Here is a 23,215-nt window from a genome sequence, read left to right as displayed (position 1 = left end):
TTTTGAAGCCAACAGAAACGAGTCTGTAACTCTGCTCTAGGCCAAAGCTTTGAGTGCTAGAGATGGTACTGTCCACATAATGCTTGAAAGCACTCGTGTGGGTACCAGAAACACAACACAGCAGCCACAAACACTCTGAGTGTATATTTCTGGGTAGAGGCTATGTAAATTATCATCGTTTTTTAATGTTAAATATTACTGGTTTCCAGAATATTGGCTACTTATTTCTAATCATAAGTACAAAAGTACATTTCAAAGTTAAAAAATATTTTGGGATCCTGCATGCCTGTTATCCCCTGGGTACAATAGAAAATTAAGAATCAAGTGTTTTAAAAGTAAGATTTTTTAATTTCTGGCATAGTCTGATAATGAATTTCATGATAGTTAAAATAAATTACATGATTTGGGGAAGAATCTACTCCTTTAAAAAGGAATCAGAGTAATCTTGATACCAAGAGCAAAGATTTGGTTTTACCGTGATCAGATGTTTTTATTAATACAAAATGAGAGATTAAATGAATGGAGAAAAGGAAAAGATAAAAGGAGACTTTTTTCCACTGATTCTTACTGGTTTTGATGTTCATCAGCTTCTTGGTGATTAGTTCATCATTTCAATATATTTGATATTGGTGATAGGTTGGCCTGAGGAGGGGACCTGGAGAAGCTGAGGTACCTGAGCTACCAAATCAGGTACCTGAGACCAGGATACCCCCGGAAAACAGTTTTGAATTAGATTGTGTTGTCTTTGAGATTTCCTTATCTCCTGATCCCTTTCTATTTCTGCATTATAGCAACGAATCAATTTGTTGTAGTTTGTGACTGATATGCCATATTTGGCAAGGATATTGGTCAGATGTGCCATAAGAGAAAAGAAAAATAGTCACTGTATAAACAGGGTATATCTGGATATGACGCTATTCTTTTCAAAGCTGATACAAATTCTTAATAGTTCTGACTGCCGAGGAAGTCAGTTTCTAAAAATAAAGAGAAACGGTATTTAAACTTGTGGTTATGGAAGAGGGTAGTTTGGAGCCTTGCTGATGCTCCCCTCCGAGGATCTGGTGATGGCAGGGCGGGAACGGGGCTGCGCACACCCTGCCTTGTCCTGCCCGGCTGGCGGCTCTCCAGGCCCCTGCTGTCAGAGAGCCTGCCGTCAGCTCACTTGGTGCCTCTCACATGACACTCGGAGTGCTAACCACAGGCTCCCTGAGCCGAACCCCTGAAAGTGTGGGTTTTTGAAAGTCCCTGTGACAAACTAAGCCAGAATGATTTATTACCTTTGTCCTTTCACAGAGTATCATATCAAAGTATGCTGCACTTTCAAAAATGCCTAATATTCTTTCACATAACAATATTTATAACACAGCTTGATAAGAAGCGGGAATGGGAAATGATGTGCAGAGTAAAGCCAGATGTTGTCAAAGACAAAGAAACAGAGAGAAATCTTCAGAGAATTGCAACGAGGTAAGACAGTGTTCTTGCCCTTTAAAAAATAAGTACTCTAAAGCTGTGGAGTGATCCATTTCTGACTAGCTTTGATTCTTAAGGTCTGCCTTCTCAGAGCCAAGTGATTTATGTCTGAGCCTCTGCCTATTTAATACTGGATTCAACCGCAGATTTTGGAGGTCTCGTGAGGCAAGAATATAACGTGCTAAGTGGATATTTGGTATGAACCTATTTCATATCATCTTGTATTTTATAGTCACAAGAACAGTATAATCAGACCTCTTACTGCATTTCTCTTAGGATGCTTGTCTTAAATTATGGCGCTAGATGATTATTTTTGTTATTTTGCACTATATGACGTCACAAATTACACATTATAGCAGCTTCATGCTGTCCTTTCACTCAGCATTTTTTTTTATCATTGACACCAAACATTCATTTGTTGCCCTCTGTGTTCAAAGATAAATAGAAGCTGGTGGCTGCTGCATTGTCTTTGCCCACTTACGTATAGGAGTTCTAGTCTCTGTAAATAAAGGTACGTCTGATGTGTTAGGAACATATGATGGGAGACTGTAGGGGAGTTGCAGCAGGCTCCACGGTGGAGGTAACAGTTGGGTTGCTGCTTAAAGAATATAGCAATTACATTTAGTGGAATTCCCTTAAATGTCCTGTTTGCCTACAACAGTCCATCTGGGTGTTGTACAGTAAGACAGTGAGGCTGCATGGGTAAGAGAGGGAGCAGTAGAGCCAGACTGCTGACCTGTCCCTGCACACTGGCTGGCTAGCTGGGTGTCCCTGGGCATTTACTTACTTTCTGTCTGTCTCAGTTTATTTTTCCTTAGAAAAAGGAGAGAATATTATACCTACCCTATAGGATTTCTCTGAGAATTAAATAATTAATACCCGTGCAGAGCTTAGAAGAGTGCAGGATTAGTGCCAGAGAATAAGTGCCTCCTTAAATTTTATACCCTGGGCATCTCACTCTCCTCACTTTGGTCCCAGCCCTGCTGTGAAGGGTATGGAATTTTACCCTCCTTATAAACAAATAAGCCAGCTTGGTAAAGTTTCTTCGATGCTGGCAGGAGACAAGAGGCTTGTGGGCCAGAGACAAAGGACTTTGTTACTCACGGCAAAAGCAGTAGCCAGAGCTTCACGTTCCCACTGGTTCCCTGTGTCCCACGGGGGCAGTGCAGGTGCCCTAGATGGATGCCTGTGCCTGTGGTGGGTTGTGTTACAGGAGAGGAACTCTGTACCTGGGAGTCTGTTGCTTTTATGGTGAATGGTAACAAGCCTGCTCTTTGTCCGGGGGGAGACATTACCTCATCTTTCAAGGTTGCGTACTGCAAACACAACCCTGAGAAATGGCCTGGGTAAAGAGCAGTCGGGGCCTTGCATTCTTGAAGAACCCAGCAAGAACGTGCAGGGATGCTCAGGGCCTGTGGCGGATTGCCTCTGCCAGTGATGATTAGAGCAGGAAAATTAATAGGTTGTAGAATTTTAGAGCTGGAAGGGATGTTAATGGTCTAAATCATTGCTGTCCAGTAGAAATATAATGTGATCCATGTGTGTAATTTAAAATTTTCTTATAGCCACATTGAAAAAAGTATAAAGAAAGAGGTGAAATTAATTTAAATAATACATTTAACTCAGTGTAGTCAAATTATTATTTCAGCGTGTAATCAATATAAAACAATTATTAAAGAGATTTTAAAATTCTCTTTTTCATACTGAGTCTTCAAAATCCAGTGTGTATTTTAAACTTGGAGCACATTGCAGTTCATACTGGCCATATTTTGTGTGTTCACTAGCTACGTGTGCCTCGTGGCTACTGTAATGGACATGACAGTTCTTAATCTTCAGAGTTTATCTTTCGGTGAGTTTAACTATAGCACAAAGTACTTCAAAAAATATTTTTTTAAATTAGTCTTATAAGAGTTGCAGGTAACATAGCTGAATACTTTTTGAGCTTCTTGAGTATTGTTTTTCCCATTTACAGATGAAATTGAGATCCAGAAAATCTTTCCTAGCATCAGATGATTAGACAGCTAACTGTAAATAAAGGCTGTGCTCATTCCATTTACACTGTAAAGCCTTTATATTTTGAGAAGTAGATGTTTGTGTTAAAACATCTTAGTTCTGATTCTTAGTTCTAGTTGTACAAAAGTTGATTTAGAAAGACTAAAGCTGAAAAAAAATCACAAATCAATCCACATATATTTATTCTCTATTCAGAAGTTTATATTCATTCATTGAAATGTATGTTCACTTTTCAGATTTATTCAGCGCTTTTCACTTGAGTGCCTATTAAATTAGTGCCTCTTTTCTGAGCAGTGAAAATACATTGTTTCTGTCCTCAGAGTTTGTGTTCTAGTTGTAATTGTTACTTAACTACATTGCTCTGGTCATTTATGTTCTATAGGGGTGTGGTGCAATTATTTAATGCTGTTCAAAAGCATCAGAAGAACGTTGATGAAAAGGTTAAAGAAGCTGGAGGCTCTATTAGAAAGCGTGCTAAGCTGATATCAACTGTTTCCAAGAAAGATTTCATCAGTGTTCTCAGAGGAATGGATGGAAGCACAAATGAGAAATGTTTGACTGGGAAGAACTCAAAAGCCAAACAGGTAAGACCGTTAGATAGGATTCAGTGCATCAGATGTCAGCTCTTAGAGTTTTGAGGTGAAAAAGCATACTATAAAATTATAGGGTTGGTTTTGTTTTGTTTTTTTTCAGATTTTATTAAAATGTCTACATGCCCACAGCCTAATTTAAAAGTTTGTATTCTTAAATTTCATGATGACTTATTCAGTATGGAAGTTGCCAGTTATAGATGTTGTTAGAACTCAGGAACCAGTAGATTCAGGTAAATTTTTTAGAGACAAGAGCAGTTTCTCTCCTATCTGAAATCCTGCGTTTTGTGCATTTTGTAGAAGACTAAGTGAGGGATACAGCTTCAATTGAGACTGTTACCCACAGCAGTAATTGTGATGGTGTGTAACTTCTGAAATGAAGAATTGGAGCTTTGGGAAATATGGTGAGAATTCATCCTTGTGCTGAGGCAGCTTTGATGATACTTGGCTGTTTGGGAGATGAAGAACATAAATACTTTTCATGATCTTTGGCATGAATCTCTGCTTCTCCAGCCTTTTGACCTATGAACCCCCACTAGCTTTCTTTTTACTGTACCAGGTGAAAGGTTCTGAAATGTGCTTTACTCTCAGAAGGGCTGTGTTTTTTTTTTTTAAATTAAAGCAAAGTACATAGTTGGATTTGATGGCTTGGTTTCTATGGCCAACAAAGAGTACTTCAATCAGGAAACTAGAGTTGCTTTCGTAAGTTTTTTGTTTGTATTTTGGGAAGACAATGGGAACTCTGGCAAGAATAGCATTTAGGAATTTCATGCTGCCTAGTGTTGAAGTATTTTTCAAGTTTCTTGATTAAGTGGCCATTTTACCTAATTTTGACAAAAATTTTCTAAGCTGTTTATACTTTGCTGATCTCTTGAATATCAAAGGACTCAAATTTTGTATATTTATGTAAATGTGGTGCTTACTGGTGCTGCCTTTTTAAAGTGTTTGTCAGAAGTAATTATGAACACATGAATACTGTGCATGGGGATTTGTACTTTTTAGTTAAAAAGTCTAACAGGCTGTGTTCTGTTCTCACTTGTGATGTAATGATATTTTACTGTAAGAACTGGAGAAAGATCCAGCAGCATTGGATGAGAAAGAGCTAATGGGGCAATGGAAAAGGAAAGACTTTTTTTCCCTTTTCCTCGTTGGTTTCAAAGTAAGTTTTAGTAGAAGCATTTGTTTTTGCTTTGGGATTAGTTTTTTCATGAGTTATGAAAATACATGAAGGGTTCTTTTCAGTGGAATTATTGCATTTTCTTTGTTACCATTTGCTCTTTTGCCCTTGACCTTCTTTTTTTCTACTTGAGTGATCACAGGCATGGTACTAATCTGAGACAAGGTCAAAAATTCCTTGAGATTTAAACCAAAGTGGCTTTGCTTTAAAAGTAATTTGTTTCTAGAACTACCTATCCCACACCAGTGCTACCCTGGCACATTTTTTTCTTTTAAAAATGTTTGTTTTCATTTTGATCTTATACTTATGGAAAAACGTAAAGTACCTATTTGTACCAGGTGCTATCCTTGTATCTTTTAAAGGCTTACAATTCAGACAGACACATGATCTCAAGTAAATAAGATTAACATGACAACATACAAATTCTCAATTAGTATGTCTAGACTATTATCATCAATTACACTAGGTACAATAGACTATAAATTAAGTGGCTATTCCCATCTGTGGGGAGAATTTCAAAGTAACCTATATTATTCATTTAGGACATAGAACAGTTAAGTCTATGTAGGTTACTTGAAATAGGTGGACTTTTAAGGCAATTGAAGAGAAGGAGGGAAGGCCAAGGTGGGAATCGGTTTGGTGTGCCAAAACACCATTCGGAAATGAGTCATGTATTAATGGACTGGATAAAGGAGGACGTTAATTAAGTAGAGAATAAGATTTCAGCTTTTTCTCTTATTTCACCTTATCCTAGCACCACTGCTGCTACACATTTGCCTAATAAATGCTCCTTCTCTCCTCATACAGTCTGACAGAAGAGATTTTATGGAAGTTGCTCATTGGTGTCTCTTTTCTGAGCATAATGGTATTCAGAACACAGGCTTTTAATCTCTTATTTCTAATATTGTGAAATCTTTAGCGTCCATCCACATATAAACTGGATTCACTGGCAGCTGTCTGTCAGGATACCAATCTAGAAAGACCTTCATATCTTCAGGCCCTTTACCCGGTGGTTGTGACATTAAAGTTCAAAACAAACAAGAGCCAGTCGTGTTATATTAAGCAAAGCTGGGTAGAGTGGTAATAATCTAACATAGAGGTCGGGTCCATTACTGTCAGTATACCTCAGGAGTGCTCTTGGTGTTGTGTGTGGTTGGTTGGTTTATTTGTTTGTCTGTTTGTCCGTTTTTGAATCCTTAGGAAGACATGTGACTTGGGGATTTAAGAACCCTGTTTCAAGAATTTCCATACTCCTGCAAGATAATAGAAACTTTGAGACATTGTGACAAACGTTTCTTAGCTATATTACGGCCCTGAACAAGTTACTTTTCTCAGAACCTTTTCTTTTTTGCTGCATTAATTTTTTTTAAAAATTTTATTTGCAACGCAATAGGAACACTGCTCCAAAAGGGAACTATAACTAAATAAAATACCCTTCCCCATCCCCCTCTACCCCTTGTCTTGTCCCTTCGCCCCAAGGTAATAGATCTTTCTTCTAGTGTTTACCTCCATATATTAAATAATATTCATACTGTGTTGTTATCAATATTAGATATTATCTTTTATGGAAGGTAAAGAATTGGCATTCTTAACATTCCTTCGACCCCATACATCTCATACTCGGTCCTTCCAATATAGTATATTCATGTTTTTGGCTAAATCTGTATTCAATGTAAACATTATTCACTGCTAAGCCAAGTAATATATGATAATATTTTCTTTCTTTATTTCCTTACAGTTTTTGTTTTCCTGGAATTAACATTTGCTTTGTTTTATGCACCAAAGGCTTGCTACACTCTTCAAAAGAACTCTTAAACCCTTCTCAGTACTATTTTCTTCATGGTCACCCTGCTACAGTCCAGACTGATTGTTTTTTACCTGCTAGGCACTGTCTATTTTCGACTTTGCTTTATCACTGTCCTGGGAATTCCCTTTGCCTCTTCCCTGTGCAGTAGTCTCTGTTTCTTGGACTAAATGTCTTATTTTCTCTTGGCTTTCTCCCTCATTTTGATGAGGTTACATTTACCAGTAGCTTTCTGGGAACGTATTTGGGTATCCTCATTTTTAATTGATGCATTGGCTAGATATATGTAGTGGGTTGAATGGTGGCCCCTGAAATAAGTCCACGTCCTGATACCTGGAAGCTGTGATGTACCTTATTTGGAAAAAGGGTCTTTGCAGATGTAATTAAGTTAAGGATGTTGAGATGAAGAGATCATACTGAATTATCTGCATGGGCCCTAAGTCCAGTGACAAGTGTCCTTGTAACAGACACATGGGAGATCTGACAGGCAGAAGCAGAAGGGGCAGTGTCACAGCGGAGGCAGAGGCTGGAGTGACAGCCACGAGTCAGAGTGCCGACAGCCCCCAGGAGCTGGAGGAAGCACAGAAGCGCTTCTCTCCCACAGCCCTCAGGAAGCGGGGCCTGGCCACACTCTCAACTGTGGCACGCTAAATGGCTGTTGTTTTAAGCCACCCACTTGGTGGTAGTGATATTATGGCAGACATGGGAAACTAATGTAGTATAGATGTGTGTGTTAGAAATAATCTTCCCTCAGAGATTTGAAGTTATTGTTTCTTTCTTTCTTTTTTTTTTTTTTTTGCCAGTGAGAGGCCCTGTGCTGTTTTGATTTCTGGTTCTTTACCCCTTGGAACCTTTGGGCTCGTCTCTCTATCTCTGCTGTTCTGAAACTCTGCAGTGAAATGTGCCGGGCGGCTTGCTCACTCCCTGTGCTGAGCCCGTGGTGGCTCTCTCAACCCAGTGAGAAGTTCACGTTCCTCCCTTCTAGACACGTTGTTTGGTTTCTTGGATTTAATATCTTTGATGATTTTTGTGCCTTTTTTTTTTTCTGTGTTCTCTTTCTGGAATTTCTGCTAATTGGTTGTTAGATCTTCTGGATTGATCCTCTTATTTTCATAACTTTTTTCCCCTCTAATTTTCTCTCTCTCTGGCACCTTTCTGGGGGAAGTTCTTTGATTTCTAGCCCTTAAATTGAGTTTTAAAAATATATGACTTCATATTTTTTAATTTTGAAGAACACTTTTTGTTCCTTTGTTTTATTCTTGGGATCCTATTATTGTTTCACGAATGCACTGTCTGTTCTCTTTGGGGAATTAATTATAGGCATCTTAAATTTGTCTTCTGCTCTGCGTTGTTTTAGTCTCTTCTGAGCTCATTTTTGCTGTTTGCTTTGGCCTCAGTCTTTCCAGTTGGAGGCCTTCCTTAGTACATGGCGATCCTCAGTGTCTACTCATATTTACGAGTAAAGTACTAGAGAATGGATTGAGCATCCCAGCATGAGCCCAGGCTTTACTGGTTGGTGAGCTCAGCTATAGAAGAGTCAAGAGAGTTGGTGCTTTTGTTGGGGAATGTCCAAATGTCAGCTTCTGTAGGACTTTCTTCTGGAACTTTATATCTTTCCTAGAGAAGACTCTTAAGAATCCTCTGCCTATGTATGGGGTAAGAACTTGCTGCCAGTATTCTTGGAGCAGAATGTAGGAATAGTCTTTGGGGCTCCAGCATTCAGTACGTAGACTTATCCAGTACAAGCTCTCTGTGTTAGCCAGTGCTCCAGAGTCCAGGACCTCTCTGGTTTAATATTTTCAGGGAGTAAACTGCTGTCCATGTTAGTGTCAGTCACCTGCCTCCATAAGCTGGCGAGGGGGCCAAGAGGTCTAATAACTGCTGCTTACACGGACTATCAGCCATTCTTCTGTTTTATCACACCCATTACCCCTACCTCCGCCCACTGCCCCCAGTTCCTGAGCATGGATCCACTGTTTGTCACTTAAACATCAGCTTATTTTTTTCTCTGTTAATTGGTTGCTACTACTCTGTCTAGTTTTCATCCCCCCAAAATTTGCTGGCATATTGTGTCTCCTATTGTTTTCCCTTCTGTATTGTTTCCTTGTATGTTTACAACTTTTATACCTTTATTTTAATTTTTGTAGGCTTTCCTGTAAGAATTGGAGATAAATGCATGTCTGGGGGTTAATTGGAAGACCTCCTTTTTATTTTAAAAGCAAAAAGGTTCATCTGTCGTAGCTTCTTATTGCTTTAATGGAATTACTGGTAGTCTTAAGTTGATTATAAAGTATTTCACAAACAATAAACCTTTAAATTTTGACATTTTTAATGTTTTGAAGTGAATTGTTTGAAAAATACATTATAGGCACACTTCCTAAAATTTTAGCCATATAAAGAGGGAAACGTCCACGTGAAGCAGATATATTCACCTCTATTTCTATAGGTTTGCATCTTCTTTGGAAACAATCGTTGTGATTATCTCTCTTCCTTTGAGAGTCTTTAGATATTTAGATTCATGCTCTGGCACATGTGCATTTAGCATTGTTTCTTAGAAAATAAAGAAGAAAAGAGAGTATATGCTTTTTAAAAAATATGACTAGTCTGTTAATTTTTGTTACGTAATCTGATTGATAGATAACGAGAATTACTAATTCATTTCTTTACAAGTCACATATCTATGATTTATAACTCTTTTTTAAGGGTGATACGTATTTGTGCACTATACATCTACATTTGACTTACTTCATTTTATGTTTTTATATTTACTGTTTTTGTGAGCTACAACTTCAGCTGTTTAAAGTCTGCTTATTTCATTTAAAACCATGATCTTCTTCAAGGCTTTTGGTGCCTAGATTGGAGTACTGTTTGATATGTTCCAAGACTGCCTTTCATATCATTAGCTCTTTATCAAGACATTTTTCCTCCTCTGATCCTGCTGACTTGGATAATGCTGTTGCCCTTAGAAGTTTTTAAATCTTTTTCTTTCCTAATTTTGTTGTAGGTAGTCATTATTTCTAGAGCAAAGTACTTGGGAACTCATATGTTAGAAACCCCTCCTTAGGGCAGAAAAGGTGTAATTGCTTTTTAAAGATCATTTTTAGGGAAAGAGATTTCGAAATGACTTACAAGTATTTTAAAAGATGTCACACTGATATATTAAATTACATTTGAGTCACCAATTACTGTACTTTACTCCTTGGAGCTGAGCTTGGGTACTGTGAAGTAAGACAAAAAGTTACTTGATGGGCTTGTTTCAGAAGAAATAACAGCTAATATTTGTAAATCAAAAAAAGCCTTCACTCTAGTGCCTAGGGCAGTTATTATTCTAAGTATTTTTCATCTCTAAAAAAATGAGCTGTTTCTTCAGTTACATATGTATGGTTTATTTTTTTTTCTTAATAAATAATTGTGTATCTCTTTCATCATGTTAAGCCAGGTCATTTGTACAGATGATATACATCATGTTAATAAATGTAAACACATTACACCTTGGCATTCACAAATTTAACACTTTTTTTTTTTGCTTTTTCCTTTTTTAAAAAGTTCCTCATATTGTAAAGCTTATATGCAGAAGTATGTCACTTACTGGTGAGTTCACTACCCAGTATCCACTTTTATGCCCATTGTTTTCTCTATTCCCTATCATATCATGTCACAGTAAATCTTGTTAAATCAATACAGGGGACTTAGTTTATTTTTATTTTTTATTTTATTTATATTTTGTGAGATAGGGCTATGAAATGCAACATTGTTAGTGGAAGTTAGAAAGCCTAAGAAAAGAGTGATTCTTAGCCAAAAAATAAAAATCTGGGGTAAAGTATTGAATGTCAAATTCAGTGGAGGTTGGTTCTTTGAATGAATCAGTCCATCGAATATTTCACATAGAAACGAGAAGAGAAACCATTTGAAAAATTGTTTTAGTACATGTTCCAGGTGGTATAGATGTTAGCTCATGAAATTAGAAAGTTTTAAAGTTGGAAAAATTATGATGTGAGAATGTTCATAGAAAATGTGACTCTCAAGAGGAATGTGCTTTGGAAGAATATAAGAACCTTAGCTTTGATTTTAAAATGTCATGAAGCAAACGTAGTGGTGGCACTAGTTCATCCATTGAACCAACCTAGCCTGTAGGTAAAGGTGCTTTGAGTAACTGAAGAAGCATTTTTCATTGTATAATGGTGAATTCAGATGATAACAGGGAAGGAGGCAGCAGTGAGTGATACTTCTGTTGAAGTGTTTACCTTCAAGCTAAAGAATTTCGTGAAGAAAGTCATAAATTGGAACAAGTGTTCAGTGTTGCTGAAACCAGCCTATACTGAGACAGTCTTTGAAAACACTTAAATGAAATAAGCATCAGAGAACGAAGCCATAATCAGTAGACATTTTCACTAGTAATAATTCAAGGAAAAAAGAGACCGTGCATCTCATTTTTACTTCTTTTCAAGGCACACTTAAGCAGTTGGTTAGGAGGAAAAGAACTGCCAATCTTTGTACTACTGTAAGGGGAAAAAGCCTAAGAGTTTTCCAGTTTTTCACATTCTTTATAATTTTCTTTCTTTTCTCTTTTCTTCTTCCATAGGGGTTGGAATATAGGGTGTTTGCTGACGGGTGGGGAGCTAGTGAGTAAGTTGGGATCAGATTTTTTAGTCTCGTACCTTCAGTTAAGGAATTTGGACTTTATCCTTTAGGCATTTGGGAGCCAGTTGTAATTTTTCATCAGGTAAGTGATGTGATAAGGTTTGATTATTTTTAAGAAAAAGAAGGCTGGAGGATGTAAAGCCAGTGTCAGAAGACCAACCAGTGGGAGGCTATTGTGGTAATCAGAGCAGGAGGGGAGAACTAAAAGGGGGTGAGCTAAGGTTGCATGGGGGTGAGAAGAAAAGAGGAGCCAGATTTGACAGGCAGTTTTGAGGTTGACTGGGTCTGGGACTCACCTGATTCAGAGGGATGAAGGAGAGGGAGGGACTGTGGGTGGGGTGACTGTGAGGTCGACGACAGCTTGGGAGATTCAGAAATGGTGACAGCTTTCACCAAATCAAGACTGTAAAAGGTGGAACATGTCTGAGAGGTAAAGACTTTTGGAGGCAATGTCTGCTCCAGGTTGTAATGAGAAATGAGACGAACGACAGTAAATCAGGTCAAAAACGTCAAGCGCGGGGCAGAGGCCCTGGGTTAGTGCGGGAAGCCTGACACAAAGGAACAGGCGGCCCGAAGAGCAGTGTGTGTGAAGGCCGCTTAGTGCAGGAGCTCACGAGTCTGTCTGTCTCTGCAGGGTCCCGAACACAGAGGACAGTTAGTCTGTTTACCCAGTCGGGGAAGGTGAATAGTGTACTTTAGAAATGGAAACATTTCTAGGTTTAAAGAATTAATTGTCACCTATTCGGAGGGAATGCTGTAATCCAGAATCTGTAAATCCCTCCCTTGGACCAAATAAATGCAGCCCTGAATGTACCAGCCACATACCAACATGTGGCAGGGCACCTTGGCTGCTTCCTTGATGTTGACCTTGAGTGAATTTCTTTTTTTTAAGATAAGATTGTATTTAGGGCACTCTGTTTAAGGAAGCAACAAAAACTTACATTTTGTATAAGAAAAGTTTTCACTAGAGATTAGTTTTAATCCTTAAGGGAATAGTACCTTCCTTCCCCCATTCAGAACACATACCAGTCTAGAGTGATGTTTTCCCAGTATGTTGAATAATCAAGGTTTTAATAATTAGAGCTGCTAATTTTTTTCCTTACCTTTCAAAGTTGTGATTATTCCTTTTGCTCTTTTCTTGAAAAGTTGACTAAAATTCAGTAAGATTTCTTGGAACTTAAGTGCCTGTTTCCTTAAAGGTGGCACAGAAGCAAAGGTGATGCAATTTAAATCTGTTAAGTCTCTAAGGAGAGCATATTGGCTGCTGTTAGGAGATCATTGACTATATGTTATTAACACTCTTGAAATTACAGACTTTCTGCAGTGTTTTCATTTATTTGAAATTGTCAATATATCAATTTGGGCTTTTGTTAAAACGAAACCGCAATAATAATTTTGTAGTAAGAGAAAGTGCTAGCTAGTTTCTGTTAGAAAGTAATTTCCTTACTGATTGCAGGACAACAAATTTCAATCAAAATCAAGGGGAAAAGTTACTGGAAGAGACTAGGTATTTACTTTTTTCTGATTTTGTGATATGAGTGCTTTAAGTGTCAAGCATAGAGGTAAGTTAGGGGGCTCTGTTTCTCATACATTTCTCATAAATGACAACTATGTGATTTCTTCACAGCTAGGTATTTAGTGATGGGAATACTTTTGAAATACCTGGCTTCTTTGGTATCTTGGTAACTTAGACCTAGACTCTGAATTGCTGTGTACTTTTAAAATTGTGCATTCCTGTTGATTCATAGACCTACTGAATTCTCCTCCCAAGGGAGAAAGCCTAGGAATGGAGGGACTCCTCACACAGGTCCCTAGGTGGTCCCCCGGCCATTTCCAGGCCTCCGTTTTTAAAAGGAGTTGGGGGTGTGGAAGACAGGCAAGGGGGTGGAGAAAGATGCTGTCCTTAAGTTGCCCCTACATTGCAGGGCAACACTGTTTTACTCTCACATGAAAGCGGCTCTAACAGGAATGTGTGGAATGCTCACTTTGTAAATAATTCAGCTTAATGTTTGTTTACTGAAAATGCCTAAATAGATTAGAGTTTAGACAAAAGAGAGACTCCAAGTTTGAAGTAAGAATGAGCATGATTGTACACTTTGCTGTTGATGGGAACAGCCTAAAGCCAGTTTCTCTTTGTACTCACTTTTAAAATATGCTGTTTAATTTTAACATAGGGTGGTTTCTGATTTGAACAGCAGTTTTAATCAAAGTGAACGTACGTTTGGCAGTGTGGTAACATACAGCATTTGACATGGGGGAAATATGGGTATAAGTGAAAAATATAATTATGGAGCTGCTGTGGAAATCTTTAGTTACTGTTAAAATAAAAATTAATAGTGGTGCCGTACATCTTCTGGCCTGCTTTGAAGAAATGTTCTATTTGAAGGGGCTGAAGTGGCTGCTTGCATAGGATTTTCATCAGTGAGATTGAGGCTTTTTCTTTCTTTCTTTGATTTTTGTTTTTTAATTTAAATGTCCTGCACAAGATGTGTCTTACACCCATGTGTTTGCACTTATGGTGCATTTTTAAAAATCAAAAGAATTATTTTACACACTGACTAGAGAACCAGACCGCCTGGGTTCAGAATACTTGGTCTGCCGCTAACTGCAGATGGGTTGCTTACCCACACCAAACCTAGGATACTTCTCTGTTTAAGACAGTCATTCTAGGAGTTATAACGACCTCACAGAGATACTGTGAGAGTCAGGTGATTTAGTATACGTAAAGTGCTTAGAATTAGAAAGCTTGGCATCTAGGAAGCACTATATAAATGTTTGCAATAGCATGTCATTAGAATGAGTTTCTTATAGTCAGTTCTTATTTTTTCCTAACAGATAATAGTTAAAGATGAATCTGAATTTGGAAGCTAGTTTGTAAGGAAACTGTTGTTACTACTGCTGAATTACTGGATCGTCCAAAAATTATCTAATAATTGAATAAAAATTGTGTTTAGATTTGGAAGGTTCTCTCTCATTTAGGTGTGTCTGGCCTAGTAATGCATTCTTCTTACAAAGTAATAAAACTAGATTTTGAGGACCTAGAAATGTGTCCACTTTCTCTTACCCCACACTTCAAGCTGTGGTTGAACTGTAACTTTCTTCCTTAGCAAGGGGGATTTGGTTTCTAAGTGGGTGCTTTCCTACTATTTGAACGTTCTCAACTTTGTGAATAGTGCGCAGAACATTAGAAGATCACAGATGTCCTCAGTCGGGGGCTCTGTGTGTACGTGATGACTCAGGGCATTAGTGGTAGGGACAGGGTAAATGGGCTGGGAGGGGCCTTATTATTGTTTGCTTTGCGCCAGGTACTATGGAAGGTGTTTTTATATAATTATCATTTTAAGAAATACTAGAACTCTCATTTAAAGATGAGAAACCCAAAGTCAGATTAAATGACTTGCCTCAGGACACACTGATAATAATTGACAGACTCGGGGTGAAAACCTAGTCTCTATTGCTCCAGAACTGTCTTTCAGCCATTAGTGCCCGTGTGCTTAAAATAGTGAGGTACTTTTTTAGAAGCAGAACAGAAAACTGTCTCCATTCTCTCACCTAGATGAGCTGGAAAGAAGGGGGGCTGTCTGGCGAGCCCCAGTGTTGCCTGCCCAGACTAGACAGAGAGGTAAGCAAGGCAGCTTGCTGAGTTCTGGGTCTCACCTCCCCTTCACTGGTTATGTAGTAGCACTTGGGGAATGACCCACTTTAAAACCTCATTCCTTAAAACTGGTTAAGGAGGAAGTAAGATAAAATATTATAGTAAAACACTTCAGAATTATGAAACTCATTAGACTCATTTAGAAAATTCTTTGGGGAATTCTCTGGTGGTCCAGTGGTTAGGACTTGGCGCTTTCACTGCTGTGGGCCTGGGTTCAATCCCTGGTCGGGGACCTAAAATCCCGGAAGCCACGCAGTGTGGCCAAAAAAAAAAAAAAAGAAAGAAAGAAAGAAAATTCTTTATAAGTTTACTGTTAGAATTGACTTTCTATTCATTTATCAAGGAATTTAAAGTTATTGGATATCATTTAATCATTGTTTGCCTAATAGAAATTTTAGAATCCTTTTTTTTTCAGTTATTTTATAGAAAATTTTCAAACAGGAAAAACATGTGAAAGACCAGTATTTCTGTCACCTAGTTTCTAAAATTGTTAGCACTTGTCCATGTGTTTGTTTTATACCTGTCTGCCTATCCTCTCTCCACCTAGTTTTTGTTTGTTTGGGATGATTATTTGAAGGTAGTCCCTATACTGTCCCAGAGATTCTTTTTTAAAAATTAGGTTTATTGTTGTATGATTCACATACCACAGAATTCAAAGGATTCTTTTATAACTTCGAGAACTGGAATCCAGTCGAGGTTCACACCGAGCATTTGCTTGTATCCTGGTCTCTTTTCTTCTTGACCAGTCCCTTGTCCTCTCCCACCCCACCCCACCTTTTTTTAAGAAGAATATATAAAGAGACAAACCAGTTGTCTTGAAGAATGAATCCAGATTCTGAATTTGCCTAATGGTTTTGTCATGATATCTTTTAACTTGTTCCTCTCTGCCCCTTTTTTAGTAGGCTGGAAGTTAGGACTAAAGGTTAGGATTTAGGTTAAACTCTTTTGGCCTATTTCATAGGTGTGATACTTAGATGCTCTGTACTTACTATTGCATCACATCCATATTAGTGATGGTAGTTTTTCATTTGGTTAAAGTGGTAATAAATAGTCCCTTATTAAAAGTGCATTTTCCCCCTACAGTTATAAAGTAATTTCTGGGATGAATAACTTTGGAAGGAGCAAGTACCTTTCTCTATCTTTCCTTTGCCTTTTAGCATCAATTGATGATCCTTGTTTAAAACAGTTATGTCATTGGAGTTTATAGAATGGTGATTTTCTCATTTATTTTTTATTTATTTAATTTTTCTAGGGATGAATTTAATTTCCTAAAGATGGGGGCTAATGTTCCCTTCCCTTTAATTACTGCTTTCTGGAGTGAGGAGTTGGGTTAGCAGTCATCTCCAGTGCTGGCAAGAGAGCCTTCTCTCCCCCCGCCTTTTGTTGTTTTTTGTTTAGTATCATGGACATAAGAATTTTTATTTGTTCAGTATTTTACAAACATTATGCTTTTTGATGCTTAAATTCACAAATGAGGTAATGGGAACCAGTGCAAAGTGGCTCTTGTGCCCTTTTGACATGACCCCATTTTTCTTTGAGTACTTCTTGCCTTCTGGGATAACAAGATGTCCCAGACCAAACCTTGAACTTCCTGTGTCCCAGACTTGGAATCACCCATTTGTACAAGGAACTCTAGTGAGACAATCCATTTATTTTTAAATCTTTTGTTGACTTCACTAGATTGATTGATAGTATGCATATTATCTACCAGATATAACTTAGTTTTGTTTGTATAGCTAGCTTTTCATGGTTTTACAAAGAACTTTTCCATATTTTGAAAAAAAATTTTTCCTTGTTGATACCCCGTCTCATAAACTAACTGCAGTGTTGGACTAGCAAGAAGTCTGTACGTTTCATTGCTGCAAAGACCTTGGGGGTTGGGTACTTCAAGAAATTAAGGAGAAGAATGGAGGGATAATAATCACATATTACATTTAAAAGAATGACAAGGAGTTTTGTGTTGGCAAAAGCAGCCATTTATTTATATCAATGACCTTTATGGCTATGTGTGTATGTGATATGTGAGGGAGAGAGTATTTACTATTATCGTCCCTCATATTTCAGAAGAGGAAAATAGGTAACATGCTGTCTTAGCCCATTCAAGTTGCTATAATAGATTAGCACAGACTAGGTGGCTGAAACAACAGACATTCATTTCTCAAAGTTCTGGAGTCTGAGAGTCCAAGATCAGGGCACTGGCAGATTTGGTGTCTGGTGAGGACCCGCTTCCTGGTTCATAGCCATGTCTTCTTGCTGTGTCCTCACATGGAGGAGGGGCTTATGTATGTTTTTTTTCATTTAAGCTTTTAACAAAGTTGTGATATTAAAACATTGGTGTCTCTTTTCTAGATAAATTCATAGCTCTGCTAATTTGTTTATAAATCTCAATTCTCACTAATGTACTATGTAATGTAGTAGGTATAAGAATAAGGATGTGCTTTAAGAGACTGACTGGCAGAGTGTATTCTAAATATTTCATGATCCTAATTGAGTATGAAAATGTATAGAGCACTTGTGTCAAAAGGCTCCTTGAGATGTTCTGTTTGTCTTTTTAGGCAGTATAGTCAGCTTTTAAGAATTCTTAAGAGAATATAAACAATGAAGAAAATCAGGGATGCAGGAATGTTTCCTAAGACTTAATTTTGTGGAGCTAGATGTATATAGATAGCAAGTTAGAACAGAAGAAACCAAATAGAACCACTTTGAACAAGGACATAAGTGTTAAGTGCATAGTAAAGTGAAGGGCAGCAAATGAAATAAAAGCAAAAAACAGTATAGTGGATGGAAAAAAATGCATCAAAAAAGCTTGTTTTCCAGGAATACTAGGCCTGAATTCTTGGAAAGCCAGGCAGCATTAGGTTTTCTTAGAGAGTTCTGTACATTTAATATGTGCTTGGGCTGTAATTAAAGGTGACATGATTTCAGCATCTTGATCTTTTCTCCTGGGATCTCTTATTAAATGCTTTTCTAGTTTGCTTGGATCTTAGAAATTACCCATCTGAATTTGTAAACTGTACAAGAATCTGGAAACTAAACAAAAAGTTAACAAAAATGAAGCCCAGTGGGCTTGTTGCCTGGAATACCATCCTAGTAAGAGTTAAACAAGCTTGTGAAGGAATAGAGAAGGCAAAAATTGATAAAGGCAAGTAGGAATTGCTTAGTAAGAATTCTGTGGGAATCCGAGAAACGTTTGAGTTTGTTTAGATATGGGATCTTTCATATAAACTTGAATCAGTAGGTTCTTCACTGGAATTCTCGTATATTCTAGATTGAAAATTTTCAGTCCTTTATGATTGAATTTTCAGTTCTTTAGAGGTATGTTAACAATGTCTTGCACAATTAGAAAATCATTTGTGCTCTTATTTAAATTCTAAAGATTTGGGGCTATATTTTACTTCTTTTGATTTCTACCAGAATACATTTTTTTATATAAAGGGATTTCTCATATACCCTTCATTTCAAGGCAGAACTTTTAGATAGGATTTAATATGTCAACCAAAAAAAAAAAAAGAAAAAAAAAAAGAAGCAGGAGTCTGCAAATAAGAAAAGAGTTTATTTGGGGTCTTAAGAATTGCAGTTTGGGAGATGCAGACGATTCGGTTGATCCCAGAAGAGTGTTACAGGGAAGAGAAAGTTTCATCATACAGATGAAAAGCCACGAGGTTGTTAAAAGTCACCCGACGAGAATTGTGATTGACTCTGACTGAAGTCAGAAAATATTTTTGTCCTTAAGAAATCATGAGTTGTTTTAGGGTAGGGTCCAATAAGTAGATAGGCTATGCTGTCACGAATTTCTGGTAGATGTTCTGGATGGCTTCATCAGGTCAAAGGGTGAGATTCCATCCAGGCTGAGATGTGCATAAGTCACACTTCTTTAATGGCCCCTTGGCTGTGTTTTAGAGGGCTCTCTTAGCAATACTGACTCCATTTTGATTTTCCTTTCGCAAATGTAGGGGAGATTACTAACTACAGCTGTAAATAGCTTACAAAAATTTGCAACAACAAAGGTATTAAGATGACTTTAACCAGTGGTATGAACCTTTTTTAGTTTAGGTGAAAATAAATTAAAATGGAAACAGAACGCTCTTCTTAGGGAAAGCAATGAAATCAGCTATTGCTGATTGCTAAATTTAGATATGATTATAATGTTTATTTTTTTAGGATTTGACTTTAATTTTCCCCCTTCAAAACTGAAATGAGGTTAAGCTCTTAATTATTTGGTATTAGACTAATGAATAATTCCAAACCTCTGTTTTCAGTTTTCTTTTCAATAGCTGCCAGTGTATGTTTGAACCTTGAAATGGAAGCTGATTAACATTTTTAAGGGTTGTCTTCATCTTCAAAATCAACACAGACTGCTTCTGTATGATCTTGATTAAATATTTGTGTAAAACCAGGCCAGTGAGGGTGGGGACTATTTTGTTTCCTTGCGTCATATGGTTTTCATTAAGTTTTTTGCATTTAAGTCCGTTTTATTTTTCAGTTGATGTAGGCACAGAGAGTTGTCTTGTAGGTTGCTTTAGGTCATTGAGTCATTGCTGCCTTGCAGTAACCCTGACAGACTTCATAAGTTGCTAAATTTTTATCAATCCCGTCTTAGATGTCAACACATCCAGACTTAGATGTCAAAACAACTTCCATCTGACGGTGGTAAATATCTGTGCCTCACATGTACAGTATGATTAACTGTCTCTTACATTACATTTATACCAAGGTTAAGAAAGGGAAGTACATTTAATTTCTTTCAGGTCTCGGACCTCTATCTAAACTTTCTCATTTGTAGTGTTGTAGTCAGTGGTTAACAATGATTCACATCCAGAACTCTTTTGGTTTTTTATTCCTGTTGTAAACATAATACATCATATTGCCACTACTTCTATTTTACAAATAAAACAAAAACCTTTAATTCTCGTGATGTCTTAACATTTAATGAAACCTATCTAGGGATCACCCTAGGGAAATTTTACCAACAAATGACACATTTGGAATTTGCTTCAAGCTTTCTCCTTTTCTTATATTAATCTCTGATCCACCTTTTCTTTGTGGGTGCTCCAAGCATTTAGGAGGTTTTCTACTTAATGGTTAAGTCATCTTTATGGAAAAGATCCAGTAAGTTGAAATTATGTAAATCTGTTGTGTGAGATAATTTGCCCAAGTTTTGACTTTCGTAGAAATTATCTGAAAGTGTATTCAGTTGTTTTCAGTGTACTTTAGTGCTCACTCTACTGTGTAATTTTTAGGTTATAACAGATGACTTAGTAATATATTGTGTTCATATTGATTAAGTTGTAGAGCAGTGTAGTATTATGGAAAGAACTTGGGCTTTGGAATCAAATGGATCTGGATTTAAGTATTGACTCAGCTGTTTATTAACTCTGACTTAAATAAGTTGCTTCACTTCTTTGAGCCTTAGTTTCCTTATTAAAGATGAGAAGGATGATGGCAATCTGGCTAGGAAACTTAGGAGAATTAGAAGCAAGGGAATATTATATAAAGTGTCTGGCACATAATAGCTTCATAGTATAATTCTTTTTTTCATTGAATAAGTTAGAAAGGAAAGTAGAATCATTATGGTTAATAAAACCAGAAAGGTTTCTTGGGAGAGATTTTTTTAGGAAGATGTTGGAGGAGGCTTGTAAAACTTGGGGATTTGTGGAAATGATTGAAGAATAGTTGGTTTTCTCCTTGTTGTCCTGTTTTTTCCTTTTTAAATTAATTTTTACTTAGGCATATAGTTTAAAAGACCACATTTTGCCAAAAAGTTCATTATCAAATAAAGCAGTTTTCTGCACCATTCTGTCTACTCTGCACGGCTCTGACCCCAGGGCAACCTGGGCAACCAGGAGAGCTGGCTCCTGTGGCTAGTTCTGCTGGCACTTACACATCTCATATTCCCAGCTATCACAGAGCCAGATCTTTTGATTTGTCAATTTGAGGTGTTACCTGTTGGCTTTCTCTTATTGTAGGCAAATATTTCATTCCTCTTACACATTCTGTTTCCTCCCGGATGTCCTTTCAATATAGTTAGTTTATAATTTTTTGCTAATTCAGTGTTCAACATATATTATTATGCCTGCACAAGTATTATTTACAGCTGAAGATCATAATATTCCTTACTTATGTTTCCTTTCTATTTGTTTTTCCTGAAATGAATAATTGCCTTGATTTTCATATTTAACGTCCACAATTTATTTAGTTTTTCAAAATGAAATTACCTCAGGTAATGTATCTATTATAAAAACTTTATTGGAGACATTCTCTCCTAGAATCCTCTATTTTCCTTTTTCTGGGTTGATTGCTCCCTTGGGCCGCTTCACAGTTGTCATCCTGGGACGTAAATTTCTTCTGATCCTTGGAATGTCTGCTGGATTGGATTCCCTATTTCCTGGATCTCGTATCTTCTTCTTTCTTGGTTTACTCCCACTGTTTGGGTAAAGCATACCCTCTAGGGGTTTTGTCCAGTTAAAATGATGGGACTGTGGCAGTTGGCTGGTGATGACAGCTCTCAGCAGCCTTTCCCGAGGTCACCGCTGCAAGCTTTCCTCCCTGCCTGACTAGTCACCGTGCTGGAGTCTCCATTCAGTCTCATCCTGGACATGCCCTTCTCTTTCCTGCATTGGATGTCCTTATTTTTTTCTTGCCTGTGTCTTTCTCTTCTTGATTTACTCCACCTTTTTGTGGAGGGCATTCTCAGTAGTTTCTCGAGAAAGGCTTAATTGGAAGTAAAGTTTTGGGTACCTCATGTGTCTGAAAGTGCCTCTATTCTGTCCTCACACTCGAATAACAGAGTATCTGGGTATTAAATGTTCAATTGGAAATTCTTTTCTTTTAGCATTTGGAAAGCATTCATCTATTGCTTTTTTGCTTCCAGTGGTGCTGTAGGAAAATCTGAATCTTATTCTGATTCCTGATCATCTGTATGTATGTGATTTATTTGTTTGCTTTCTGGCAGCTTATAGCGCATTCTTTTAGCACCCCTTTGTTCTGAAACTGTACATGGTGTCCTTGATGTGGCTCATTTTTTTTTTAGTGTTTTGGACTTTCAGGAGGGCTCCTTTCACTCTGGAAATGTGTGTCCTTCATTTTCGGGAAATTTTCTTGAAGTGTTTCATCAATTTTCCTCCTCTCCATTTTTGCATATCTCTGTCTGTAGACCTGTTATTTGTATGTTAAACCTCTTGGACTGGTTCTCGAATTATCTTACTTTTTCTTCTGTTTTCCATCACATTTTTCTTTTTACTCTTTTCTGCGTGGTTTCCTTAACTTTGTCTTCTCACCCTTATAATAATTTTTTTATTTCTGCCATCGTGTTTTAAATTTCAAGCTCTTTGTTATTCTCTTAATGTTTATTTTAAAATAGTAACTGTTCTCTCTTTGTGGATGCAATATAATCTTCTAACTCTTCAAGGATATTAATGGTATTTTCCCCTAAATTTTCTTTATTTGAATAGTTTCTTTTTTTTTTTAAAGAAATAAGTGAAAAAGCTCAATTCCCACTCTTCTCCAGTGATCATATCAGGAGGATTATGAGAAATACTATTAATATGGACTATGCCCCAGGCACTAAAAACCAAACCACACCCAGGCAGTATTGTCCTGTCATGCATTTTGTCCTAGCAGAAACATCTTGTTTTCCCCAGAGCTTCTTGTTTTTGTAAAAGACACTAAAAGCAACTGACTAAAGTTTATCCACTATATTCTCTTTTTAATTTAATTTAATTTATTTTTTAAACAGCAGATTCTTATTAGTTATCTATTTTATACATATTAGTGTGTATATGTCAATTGCAATCTCCCAATTCATCCCACCACCACCCCTCCCCCTGCCGCCACTTTCCCCCCTTGGTGTCCATACGTTTGTTCCC

The 23,215-nt window shown here is 37.3% G+C and overlaps 1 protein-coding gene across 1 annotated transcript in view; it reads left to right on the top strand.

Moving 5' to 3' along the window:
• RRP15 (ribosomal RNA processing 15 homolog) overlaps positions 1 to 23,215 on the top strand; it is a 46,311-nt gene that overhangs the window by 13,586 nt on the left and 9,510 nt on the right. The window contains exons 3-4 of the mRNA XM_067729732.1: positions 1,367 to 1,464; positions 3,866 to 4,067. Of these exons, the coding sequence (XP_067585833.1) occupies positions 1,367 to 1,464; positions 3,866 to 4,067 (300 nt within the window). The remainder of the gene's footprint in view (positions 1 to 1,366; positions 1,465 to 3,865; positions 4,068 to 23,215) is intronic.

The sequence above is a fragment of the Pseudorca crassidens genome, chromosome 2 (assembly GCF_039906515.1).
Source record: "Pseudorca crassidens isolate mPseCra1 chromosome 2, mPseCra1.hap1, whole genome shotgun sequence".
Classification (NCBI taxonomy): Eukaryota; Metazoa; Chordata; class Mammalia; order Artiodactyla; family Delphinidae; genus Pseudorca; species Pseudorca crassidens.
Note: the sequence above shows the minus strand (reverse complement) of the source record. Positions and strands in the feature narration are given on the sequence as shown.